The 13,403-nt window shown below is 39.1% G+C and overlaps 1 protein-coding gene across 16 annotated transcripts in view; it reads left to right on the top strand.

The window, feature by feature from the left end:
* The window catches only part of LPP (LIM domain containing preferred translocation partner in lipoma), a 639,752-nt gene extending 626,985 nt beyond the window's left edge, over positions 1 to 12,767 (top strand). For all 16 annotated transcript variants that reach the window (XM_081077935.1, XM_081077930.1, XM_081077934.1 and 13 more), the window contains 3 exons: positions 830 to 1,008; positions 6,751 to 6,871; positions 9,667 to 12,767. In XM_081077935.1, the coding sequence (XP_080934061.1) occupies positions 830 to 1,008; positions 6,751 to 6,871; positions 9,667 to 9,795 (429 nt within the window). In that variant the 3' untranslated portion in view covers positions 9,796 to 12,767. The remainder of the gene's footprint in view (positions 1 to 829; positions 1,009 to 6,750; positions 6,872 to 9,666) is intronic.
* Positions 12,768 to 13,403: the final 636 nt, after the last annotated feature.

The following is a 13,403-nucleotide window of genomic DNA, read 5'->3' as shown; positions in this document are numbered from 1 at the left end:
GCATTCTTCCAATGGAAAACCTGGGTTGTATAGTTTAGGGGTCAACAAATTACAGCCATGAGCCAAATCCAGCCTACCACCTGCTTTTATAAATAAAGCTTTAGTAAAACACAACCAGCCCATTTGCTTTACGTACTGTCCATGGCTGCCTTCTCACTACCGTGTTTCCCGGAAAATAAGACCTACCCGGACCATCAGCTCTAATGCATCTTTTGGAGCAAAAATTAATATAAGACCTGGTCTTATTTTACTATAAGACTGGGTATAATAATATAATATAACATAATATAATATAACATAACATAACATAACATAACATAACATAACATAACATAACATAACATAACATAATATAATATAATATAATATAATATAATATAATACTGGGTCTTATATTAATTTTTGCTCCAATAGACACATTAGAGCTGATGGTCCGGCTAGGTCTTATTTTTGGGGAAACACGGTACAGTCGCAAAATTGAGCTGCTGCAAGAAATCCAGAAATATTTATTTCATGGGCCTTTACAGAAAAATTGGCCACCACCCCTGCTATAGTGGAGAGGAACAAGTGTAGGAGTTAGAAGATATGTTTTAAATCCTGCATTTGCCACGTGTTGCCTAAGTGACCTTAGGAAAGCCACTTGATCCATCTGATTGTGTTTCCTTTTCTCTATATTAAAGATGTACACTCTGCCTTCCTCTGAATGCTGACTGTGATGAGCGTATGAGCCAACGTGTTCTGTAACATTTCTTGTCATGCTGTAAATTACGGCATAAATGGAGCGCCTCGAGTCCCGGCTTATCCTTGGCATTTTTCTTTTCCTCCGCAGAATACCCTGGAGCAGTGCAGCGTGTGCTCCAAACCCATCATGGAGCGGATTCTGCGAGCCACTGGGAAGGCCTATCATCCTCACTGCTTTACCTGTGTGATGTGCCACCGCAGCCTGGACGGCATCCCGTTCACCGTGGATGCCGGCGGCCTCATCCACTGCATTGAGGACTTCCACAAGTAGGCAACCTCCTTTCTCTCCTCCAGCCTGCTGCTCCATAGAGTCTCTTCTCCCTGTCTGGCATCTGTGCCACATCCTGTCTCTGAACTACAGAATCTCAGGATTTGGTGGGACTTTACAAAGAGTTTATGTACCCCTCCTCCAATGTAGGCATTGATATCAGGCAGTCCACATGGTCTTTCCAGACTGGCCTCTGCTTCAACGCTTCCCTGGGGCTTGTTCATGGCATCTTTGTGTGTCTCTAATTGCAAGAAAGTTCACTCAGCCACAGAGTATGTGTCTAGGAAAGAGGCAGGACCCTGGGCTAGCCCTCCCTGGCCTAAACATGAACAGGATGTGTGACACTGAACAAATTGCTTTCTCTGAGCTCTTCTGTTTGGTCATTTGACCAGACTCTGTCTTAAAGCTCTCCTGCTGTAACAACGAGGGTTGTCTCTAGAGCCCTGGGTTCTCTCTGTGTCCTGCCACTCCATAGATAGTAGGTGATAGAGGGAGGGACACGGAGAACAATTCAGTCATTCTTATTACAGTAAACCTCTCACTCAGAGGCAGTTTAATGCCATCCTCAGCCCATTCACACCCTCCCCTCACCTCTTCCCTCACCCAGGTCTTCTCTCTCACGATATTTTCTAATGAAATAAATGAATACAGTGTTGTGCCATCTTTTGAGGAGGATTAGAAAGCAGAGCCCCAAAGTCAAGAGCATGTACTCATGGACCTGGAAAAATACATTCCCACTTCCTCGATTCTCTCATTTGTATGTCCCCTTTTTCCTCTATTATAGTTGGGGTTTTCATGAAAATTGTGTGGTTAGTGTTTTGCTTATTTTTATTTGGCCAGCTTGTTAGTCTGTTAATTGGTTCGTCAAATTTGTTACATATTTTTAGGAACTGAATGAAAGTTGTAGATGTGATTTGTAGACACAGAGGCTTTCTAGACTGTATTTGCTGGGCAATGGCTTTCCGGACAGTCTGAAGCTTTCAAAGACATCAAGCTTGTACCACTCACTAGTTTGGGTATCTGTTCTAGGGCCTCCAGATGTATTAACTCCAGATGGGTTAATTTTCACTGTTCTGTTGATTGTCAACAACCAGGAGCTACTTTCCACAAGCAATTTAGGAAAAGCAATTTGGGGACCTAAGACTCATAGTATAAAAAGGAATTTCCTGACCACTTTGCAAGTTGCAAAGCAAGTGAAAACCTCACCAAAAGACGTGAGGCTGAATGAATTTTAAAAACCCAGAGGCAGAAATTCTCCACATGAATTAGACAAGGAACGTTCACTTTAAAAGGCCAGTTACAGCATAAATTGTACATCACATTATTGATATTTTTAGCTTGTAATTACACATGAAAAAAGAAAACCTGCATCTATTTAAGGGAAGTGAAAAGATACCAATGGGGAGTATGGTTCTATCACTGCTTCTCTCTTTTCTTAGACTTACCCTAATCTAAGACAGAGTAATAGATATAATCAGAGCACACATGTTTCTGTTGCTGGAAAAGACTGATATATTACACCCTCAATTAAAACAGGAAATCAATTCTAACAAATGTAAGTTTATAGCTATGTCATTTATCTTTCATTTCTAGGAGTGGGGAGCATAATTAGAAACTTGTGACTGGTGACGTAAGTGTGTGGTTCTGAACGCTTTCAAAAAGCAGACTTGAACAACTAAAAAGGAAAATAATCTCAAGCCCCCAATTCTCTCCCCAACACCACTAATTCAGTGACATGTTAAAGTACAATTTTTTTTGTTTGCGTGATTAGCAAGTATATGCGAGAAGCTTTTTGATATTTTCCCCATTTTCCGAAGGGAAATATAAGAAAATTGTACAGAACTCTGTTTCTGAGCCCTGAATATACTAGAACATAAAGCACCTAAAAGTCCAACCCAGGGCAGGCATTGCAAGGCTAAAGAGAGTGTGGATAGGGGAATACAACCTCTTGCAGACAGTGTTTACAGAGCCTTGTTCTTGGTCATTCTGAATAGGTGTCCCTTTGTGAGCTTTTAGGAAATGTATTTTAATTCAATTCAACCTCATCTACAAAGAGCCCTCTGTGTGCCCATTACCATGCTAAGTGCTAAAGGACAGGGATAAAAGGAGAGAAAAATTGCGTAGGTGGAAATTGTACAGATACGTGGAGGGAAGCCATTGTCAGCAAGGAGCTTGTCAGGAGAAGGAGAAAGTGCAGAATATGTGTGATCTCCGGCAGGAAGGGCTCAATACAATGAGCTGGGCACAAGGAAAGACTTGAGCCAGAGTCAGAAGAGACTGCTCTGCCCTGGGCTCTGGGCAGACTTCTGGAAGCAGAATTTCAAGAATGTTTTAAGGAAACAAGGAGATTGCTGGCAGAAGGAGCAACTCAAGCAATAAACCAGAGCATGGAGTCAGGAAAGGCTCCTCTACCTTCAAGGAAGATGGGTTTGGCTGTAACTAGAGCAGCCTGGGAGTGGAAGTTACCCCGTGAGATACTGGAGGCGGTGAGAAGGGATATATCTCGCCTGCTTATAATCCTGTCTTTTTTAAACCAGCGCTTCCCAAACTTTACTGTGCTTACACGTCACTTGGGATCTTGTTAAACTGTAGATTCTAATGGAGTAGGTCTGGGGTGGGTCCTGAATTTCTGCATTTCTGACAAGCGCCCAGGCGGTCTTGGACTGCAATTCGAGTAGCAAGCTTCTGAACTGCTATTTGGGAGGCCTCATTAATGGGCCATCCCCGACACACCCACCTTCAGTCCAGGTTGGCTTAAGTCCTCCAGCCTATTAGGCGGGAACTCTGTCCCACGTATATCATTTCAGAGGACTGCTCAAACTCAGTCCCTGGCTGACTGACTGTGTCTCACCCCGCCCCCCCCCCACACACACACACCATAAAATTTTACAGTAATTTGCTTAAATCATTTTTGTATTATGATCGGATATGGAACAAATGCAGAAATAGGTAGAATTCCCTCACCAGTCTGATTTCTGGAGTCCTACTTTATGTCTGTATTCCCAGAGCCAGTACAGTGAGCCCAGAATGAGCGGACAGCAGGTTGCTTATTTAACTGACCCTTTCATTGTATTGAGCCTTTAATCCGCGATCTGTACTTGCCTATCAGGCATAGTACACTCATCCATTTCTTTGTTTCATCTGCATCCATTTGTTGATTGCCAGAAATGTGCCGGAACACAAGATGATTAAGACCATCCCTCCCTGAGCCTTGGCTCCCGTGACTGTAAAGTACAAACAATAAAAGTAGTTCCCCGTAATGTCGCTGTCAGTAGAAAAATAAAGTCAAGTTCTTAACAGAGCTTGGCACATAATAAGCACTCAATAAATGGTAGCTATTTTAGCAATCAAAAGTGTTATCAAATTCGTTTTATTATTATTATTATTATTATTATTATTATTATTATTTATTACTATTATTATCTGCTCAGTGAGCTGAACCTTGAAATAGACCACCTGGGATTTTGAACAATCCTTGAAATGTTGGCCAAGAAACACTGTGAGGACTGTGGAAACTACTTCCGGTCTCTTCACTTTGCTCTTTTTCCATCATGGAAATGAGGGCAATTGATAGGAAAGAATCATTACTCAGCAAGAATACAGTTTATACCTTTCCAAAGAGGAAGGACCTTGAGATTGAACATAAAGGTCCAACTAACAACTTTTTGTAGAGAAATATGGCAAATATTTCATTTCAGCAGATGTAGCCTGAATTTCTACTCTCTGCACCAGTCACAGTGGTTGTTTCTGGGGACTCACAGATGGAGCAAATCGTGTCTTTTGGACGGTCACAATTTAGTGGTCCCCAGAGATTTGCAAATAATTCCTACTAATATAGACATATGCAATGAAAGACATTTTATCCTAGAGGAGTAAGTAATCCTACTCGGGAAATTGGATAAGGCTCATGGACACAATGATAGGTAAGACATATTTCTGACCTCACAGAATTTACAGTCACCATGAGTTTGGGGAAAGGAAATTTTGCAGTTGATTCCAAAATCCTGGTTATTTCACGACTGGTGACCGAAATTCAAAAATAATCAGATAGTCCAAAGCAATTTTTTTTTTTGGTCAATGAATATAAATTTCTTGAATAAAATAGCAATTATAACAACTCGATTACACATGATTTTTTCATTTTTCTTTCATAGTAATCAATTGATCTGCTGTTTAATTCATATTTATTTAGATTGCAGCCTACACATTCCTTTTTGATGCTGCCAGAAAAATTAATGTGTACATACATAGTATAATGTATGTAAAAATGCTTTGATAATGATAAAGTGCTCTGCAAAGTATTAGATTGCTATCATTATTTCTTTTAAGTCTCACTACAAATAAATAAATTTTAATATCATTAATCTTAAAACCATTAGCATGAAAAAACTGAGTTGCACAAATTGTTTGTCTTTTTTAAAAATATTTTCAGTTCTTACCTGTGCCCATTTCAAATCGTGTCTCATTTCACACCTTCACAAATGCCACCCCTAATTTCTACAAATACAGATGGATGCATGCCCTATATTTGCAGCCTTGTGGGGACAGAGTCCCAAAGAGCAGTTTCCAGGCTCTCGGCCTTACGTGGGAAGGTGCTGGGTAGTAGATGGTCATCAGCTGTGGCTAATTGACCATCAGCTGTAACCCGTTAGCCAATTAGCCACTAATATGACTGCCACGGCTGTGTTGGTTGGTCAGCTGGTTGGTTGGCAGGCAGAGAAGTGGACAGCAGGTTGCAGGTCGTGAGGATCCAGTCTCCAGTGAGATTATAGTGGTATGACCCCCCTACCTATGGCTTCGTGGGTGTTCCTTTTTGGCCTAGCCATATCCTGCGTTCTTATGTGGGGAACGGGACTGGAGACCCCACAGGCTGCTTCACACGACAAATGGCACAACGAGCAGGGTCCCCTGCATGACAAGCCTATTAATCTGTTATGAGGGGGAAAAAAAGTTATGGTATCAGTCATATTAAGAAATATTAAGAGATTAGGAAATATTGCAATTCCCTACCAACAGGTAATTTCAAAATCATATGTGTATGTGTATGGATGTGTCTGTATGTGTTCACATACACATACCCTTCAGAAGTGCTGAACTCCTTTAACGAATGAAGAACTTGATAGCAGTTTAACATTTTTTTTTTCTTCAAACAAGTTTAACACAACCAAAATGTAAGAAGTGCAGATGTGGCCATAGTAAGTTTGGTGTAAAGAGTATTTAAACTCACTAACCTCTGCTATTTTGAAAGATAGGCATTTGAGGTTTAATTCTTAGAATTCAAGACACATATCAAAGAAATAGGCTCTAGTTAGTGGGGATGAGGCCAAGTCATCAAACTTAGAATAGTTGGGTAGGGCCCAAGGAATACATGCAAAAGTCTGAAACAAGTAGGGTCCTGCACAAGCCCAGGGTTAGTGTTTGAATCTATCCACAGGTGAATTCAATGCCACATCTCACATGGCCAACATAAATGCTCTCATGCATAAGCAATTCACACACTCACCCCCCACCTCACTCAATATCACAAAATGTATGATCTGCAAGGACCTTAACAGTCACTGAGTCTAACTCTCTTACTTTAGAGTGGAGGAAGCAGGCCCAGAGAAGGACAGTGACTTCTCAAGGTCACGAGAATGGCAGACAAGATGTCCTCTCGGTTTACACCTTTTGTTTTAATCTCTGTCTCACCTCTTTGTCATTGTCTATGCTCAGTATCTAACAAACTATCTCTCCATTTTCAGGAAATTTGCCCCCCGATGTTCAGTGTGCAAAGAGCCTATCATGCCAGCCCCAGGCCAGGAAGAGACTGTCCGGATCGTGGCTCTGGATCGTGATTTCCATGTTCATTGCTACCGGTGTGAGGTCTGTGGTCAGCAGTCCCATACCCTGCCTGGCAGGCCCATTAGAGCCTATGTTTGTGTTTTCATAAAAATAGTAATTATTAAGTCTGGGACAGCCACTAGTGCCTGTGTTCACAGGACTTGGGTTTTAGATTTCATATGCGCATTCAATGCTACTGATGTTGAGTAAGTCACTCTACCTCTCTCAGTCTCGATTTCCACACCTGTAAAAAGGACTCATTCTTAACTTCCCCAAATATGGCTGTGCAACTAAAATGCAAACTTGTGTATTACAGGACATTGTAAATCATAAAGTACTAAGTTAGTGGAAAAAGGTATTACTGTTGTTGGCATTATTAATATTATAGTTGTTGTTATTATACGGAATCTCTATATTTGGGTCTGACACGCCTATGGGGCAAAGATGCCACTGTTACCCCGAGAAGGATAAGAATTTATTCCTCTCATGTGTTGAAACTTTATGTTCAAAGTCACAGAGATGCATTAAGTTAGCAAGCACTGACTGAGCACTTCACACAAGAAGTCAGGTGACTACTAAGAACTATAGGAGAGCTGTGCACAAGGTGCTGTGGGAATATATACAAGAGCTGCATTCCAGGATGGGAGTGGCAAAGAAGGCTTCTTGCCCAATGGATATGTAGTCATTTATACAGCAAAGGGTAGCACGTCTTTCCCCTATAATCTGTCTCAAGAGGGCACTACGTTCAGAAAAAGATTTTAAAATCTTGTCTTATCCTGGTTCTCTAAGTTACTCACACCCCCTCTTTTGAATCAGTTTTCTTGTGTTCTACTAGCTCTCCTGAGTACAGCAGTGTTCAGCTCGCACTTCTACCTGAGGGATAATATGTATTTCCTCATTACCACGTCTTCATGAGATTGGCTCATCTATTCCCACTAAGAGCTACCCAAGACCCAGACTGGCACCCTGGGACTGCATTCATCTCATTCACTGCTTTCAATGACCACTTGTTGTATGCAGTGTGCTTTGTTATTTCCTAGAGTTCAAGTTGCCTTAACATGAGAAAAGATACAATGACCAGCTTTCCCATAAGGTTTTACAATTGAAAAGGAACAACAATGTCCACCCATCACCTTCAAAACTGACCTGAGTCATAAGTGTGTAAGAGCTACCAGATACTTAGAGATCATTTTACAGATGGAGAAACTGAGGCACAAAGCAAAGAGGCTTCCCAATCCTCACACACATACCAAGAGGCTTTGACTTTTAATGGTTTTGTTTTTTTATCCTAAGAGTTGCATGAAATGTACCTTTTCTCCTCCCAGATTAAACGATAGCTGTAAAAATTCAATTTGCTTTCAAATGCTGAGCATGTCTTTAGTAAAAACACTATCGAATGGGAAGAACAGTGAATCAGAAGCGAGCAGACCATTGTTCTAGTCCTGCCACGGAGGCCGCCTCACACTGGATGAATCAATCCCCTCTCTAAAACGAAGAAGTGGCCCTGGACACCCCATAGGGCTCCTTTGGGCCGGGAGAGTTAAGGCATCGATGGCTCATTAAATGCTTAAAACCATGTCATTTATGAAAAGTCCTTCTTTCTTTCCATTATGATGGAAAGACTTTATTGAGTTCTATTACTCACTCTCTTGAATACTTCCAGAGCTGCAGAATACCTGCTTGTTCATTTTCGTAAAGCTGGCCTTCCTGGGGAGCCCACTAGTGCAGCCGTTGCTGCTGTCATTGTATTCTGAGCAACACCCTTTCTGAACTTAAATGTCATGATTTGTGCAATGCAGATGTGAGCCCCAGTGACCTCCTAGCTGTCATGGCAGACAATAGAGGTGAGGCATGCAGCAATCATGGCCTTTTAAAAGAGTTTCCACTAAAGTTGCCAAGGGCACACACCACTAGATGAAGTACATTTATTTTTTCTAAAGAGACTTCCGTTTTCTCCAAAAGTAAGGGCCAACATTTAACTGCTATGTAACACTTCCCAGAATGGACCCTCAGATGTGCTACCAACAATAATATAATTCTTTACAGTTATGCAGCTTTTTGCATTTAAAAAAAAATATGTTACATCCATTGTCCTCTTTGATTCTTCCAACAGCCTGGTAGGAAATGCAGCTATTGTTTTCCTAGTGGCAATAATCCTTACCTGCAGGGACGCAGGCAGTGTCTGTGGTGCCCAGGGGTCTGTCTCCCGGTCCAGCACTCATTCCTCTACACCAGGATATCTCCCTTAGAAAGCACAACAAATCATTACTCCCCACAAACCTTAGGGTTGTATTTTCTTACTACAACTGGAATAACAATGCAGAGCCCATTGCTGGCCCTTCTGCCTAGCCGGAATCACTCTACAGCTTTGCTCTGGCCTAGACAGGGCCAAGAAATGTCATCCCTGTACCTGTATATTCATTTTGAGAGATCCTTAAACTGATGATAAAAGGTAACGATGAATTAATGGTTAGGGATCTAGTCTTGTTTTATTTTCTCTTGTCCTTGCTATTGTGTTTGGTTTATGGAAGCAAAACCACGATTTGAGAGCCTAGACCCTTGGGTTCTTCTTTTCCTGTAACTGTATTTCCTATTAAGTGACCTTAAGGGGGTCATTCTACCTTCTTCTCATATATGTCTTCAGTATCTAATTCAATTTCATTAAACACGTACTATGTTATATACTGGGGAAGGATTGGAGGGGCCGGTGGTCTATGAAGATGGAAGGTAAGAGGCCACATGATGGAGGCCTTGAATGGAAACCTAAGGAATTTTATCTCCACAAACGTAGCTTACATTTGCACTTACATCGTTTCCATCTGCCTTTATTTTTCTAGGATTGTGGTGGTCTCCTGTCTGAAGGAGATAATCAAGGCTGCTACCCTCTGGATGGACACATCCTCTGCAAGACCTGCAACTCGGCCCGCATCAGAGTGCTGACTGCCAAGGCTAGCACTGATCTCTAAATTCAGTGGCCCATCTAGCTGATTAGTTGGTGGCACTGAGAAGAATGAAATACAAGAAAAAATATAAGAAAAGAAGTAGGAAAATAGAGGAAAGTCAATCAAGCTATGGGATGGTCTCTGTTCTTCATCTACTGGTAACCTTTCTGTAGAAACACGTAGATTATGAGATTTTTTTTTTAAATTCTTACCGAATACACATTTCACATTTAATCATGTAGGACCTTGATGGCCTTTGTTTCCAAGGACTTCCACATTTTTACACGGATTATGCTCCATCCCATTCACTTCTGCATTCCTGTGACTTTTAATCCCTATGTTTGTCTCACTTTTCATCTGGTTGAATGGCTTTTTTTAGTGTGGTATTTGCTGTCACAGTTTCTTCTGGGTGAGTCTGCCAACTCACAGGTGCTTTTAGGCTTGAAAGCTCCATCCTATTACTTCCACGTTGCTTGTGATCATAAAAGATATCCTTGCTTTCTTTGTGTATTGAAAAGTATATCTTTCTGTTTCTCTAAACTGGTCATGTACCTTGGGGGAAAAAAACTCACAGTTTTTATGCTAGGTTATAAAGAATTTAAGCTGTAAATTACATGGGTTCATACAAGCCCAAATTTAATTTGCAGCCATCCAAATTCAAAATCTATAGTGACCAGTGGTTGGGGCGCATTTGAAAATAGATACCAGTGAAAGAGATTCAAATTTCAATCTTTTTCTGAAGAAATTACAGGTGGGATATTATGGATACTGCATTTTAGGGGTATGTTTAAAAAGCCCTTTATTATCCCACAATATTATCTTAAGATTTTCCTTTTCCACATTGGCTGGACATAATACAACAGACAAACTTAATTTTCTCTGGAATATAATATTTTCTATACTGTCTATTATTGTTCAATATCAGAAATATTGACATGTTTTTTTTTCTAATATGCAAACATGACTACCCAAATTGACTTTTTTTTATACTGAAAAATATCTATAAGGAGCAGTTCAAATTGTTTTTTTCCCCCCAGGACCAAGTCCTTTCTGCCTGACAATTGCAAATCAGGGCACACAAAATAAAATTGTGTAGTTTTGTTTCATTTGCTTCCAAAAGACAGGAAAACTTAAAAGATTGTGAAATCACAGTTTCATTATTCTCTTAATCCTTCTGCAACTCAAATTCCTTATTGCAGGAGACATTTTCATATCATTGATGTGACATCCACACCACACTTTCAAAGGCAATCACCGAAAAAAAAATGCCTTTCTGAGCTAAAACTATGCAAAGTCTCTGCCTGGAATCTTTATTCAAACTACTGGGCAGTGCAATGCTTGCTTACCAACTGTAGAACCACACTTTGTCAGATTCTAACATGTTTCTTTTAAGGAGAGACACCTATCTTAATAATGGCAGGCTGCTGTTTTTTAAACGAATCAAGTTTTTTGGATTGAGATTTCTTAAACTTAACTTCAAATCTTCCACAAGTATATGCTTTTAAATTATGAAATATTTTAAATATACACAAAAGTATAAATAATAATATAATGAATCCCTATATATATGTAACACCACCCACCTTAAGAAATCAAATATAACAAATATAATTACATTTCCCTGTGTATCCTTCCCTGACTCCATAAGTATCTTTTTCATGATTATAAAGTGACAGCCATTATAAATATGTTTAGTGCGACGTTTTAAAATTTTTATTTTTAACACCCAGAACAGAAATGAAAAATTATTTGTGCGTGTTTTCAGTTTCAACCCATGCCTTAGAAATTCCAATTACATTTATTTTACTTTAGTAAGAATAATCATAAAATGGTTCTTTTTTATTTCAATAAGAAAATCCTAAGCCTATAGCTCATCTAAGTTAATTTGTGGCTCACTTGCTTTGGTCACTAAACAGTTTTGTGTTAGAACCACCAAAGTTACAGCTTTATAAAGTTTCCTTTGACCACTGTCTTCTCCTTACCTTACTACTCCTATCCTTAATCTTAAATTTCTCATAATGTGAAATACAGTAAGATCCACTTTGCACAGCATGTGAATTTCAGGATACAGTGGTGATTGTATCTCTGAATTTCTGCCTTCCAAATTAAAAGCCAGACCATGCTGATGACCTCAAAGAGCACTGACTATTAAACAACGGGGGCGATAATATAATCTGCTTGAATTGCTTCAGTAACTTGTTTTCTATGAAACACTTGGGAGAAACTGTCTTTAGGCCAAAAGCAAAGAGCGCAATTTATTGAAAGATGGATTTTATCTCTTGAGTAGCAGTCATATTATTATAAATTTTGCCAAAAAAAGGAAGAATTTATGAAATATTTATACTATAAAAATGCAATAACATTCTACTTGTTTGTTGCATTTAAGTCCTTATGTAACTGAATGTTTACAAGCCAAAAAAAAATAGTTATAATAAAATGCTGTCACAGACCATCACGGTGGCATTGCCAGAATACTGCTTGCTTACAATCTTTATACTACATTTTGTCACATAACCTCAGAGTATCTTTACCAAAGATTTTTAAAGTAAATCTCTTTTAATATAGACTTATATACTTTTATATAATGAATGTACACACATACATATGCAGAAATATTTAGATTTAGATTTTTTTCTTTCACAAGGTATGATAAGAAAAGGATCCTGCAATATTTTATTCCAGGATTTCTTAAAAATATGATTTATATTGCTTTCTTGTCTTTTCCATTAATCATTTGACTTTAAAAAAAATGCCAATCTTTCTTTACTGTTTTAGTTACATGAAATTTTGCCTATAGCAGAGATATAAAGTTCATATTACCTTAATGATTATAATTCTATTATTTTTTGATATATTGTCTTAATTGTTGACATTTAAATTTATAAATAATAGAAAAAATAGAGTCTATAAGAGAATGTTTGTTAAAAATATACTGGTTTTAAAAAATTGTCAAGAACACAAATATTTGGTAATTCTGTGTTAACGTAAGAGACATGAAAAAGGGGAAAAAAAACCCAGTCTGTCATGGGCTCTTCAGGCCATTTCAAAATCAGATTTCTTCATTGCCTGGATCCCTAGCTCATGTCAACACAATGTAGAGTCTCATGTGCAAACAAAATTGCCTTCAAAACTTAAAAATCAGTCATGTGTCTCAAGTATAAGGCATCAAGACTTTGAGATGCTGAAAATTTCTCCAGCTCGAAGACGTGGGTTCTTTTTCCTGTCATTAACAAATGGTTTCTGTAGGAGCAACTTCTCTGATCAAAATTACTTCATTGGGTGTATGCTGATTAATGCAGTGGAGTTATCAACAATATAGTTGTTTTCTCACTGTGAAAGATTCTTTATAGATGGTTATGGTGATGTCTAAAGTATGTAAAACTCTAACTACATTTAAAGAAGTATTTTCATTTGGGTCCAGAGGAAGAAAGAGAGTTCTTTTACCATGGGGCTATAGTAGAGGGTTTTATGGAATATAGACAGGACTCTGAAAACACAACGCCCAACCTTTTTCCTAGTTAGTAAAAATCCTATTAATGTGAACCAGCCAGGAATAACAGTGCTATTTCTATTTGATATGGTTTGGGCTTCTCTTGTCAAATCTGTGTCAGCTGCCCCCTATCCCTCCATTA

Source organism: Rhinolophus hipposideros (assembly GCF_964194185.1).
Source record: "Rhinolophus hipposideros genome assembly, chromosome: 2".
Taxonomy (NCBI): Eukaryota; Metazoa; Chordata; class Mammalia; order Chiroptera; family Rhinolophidae; genus Rhinolophus; species Rhinolophus hipposideros.
Note: the sequence above shows the minus strand (reverse complement) of the source record. Positions and strands in the feature narration are given on the sequence as shown.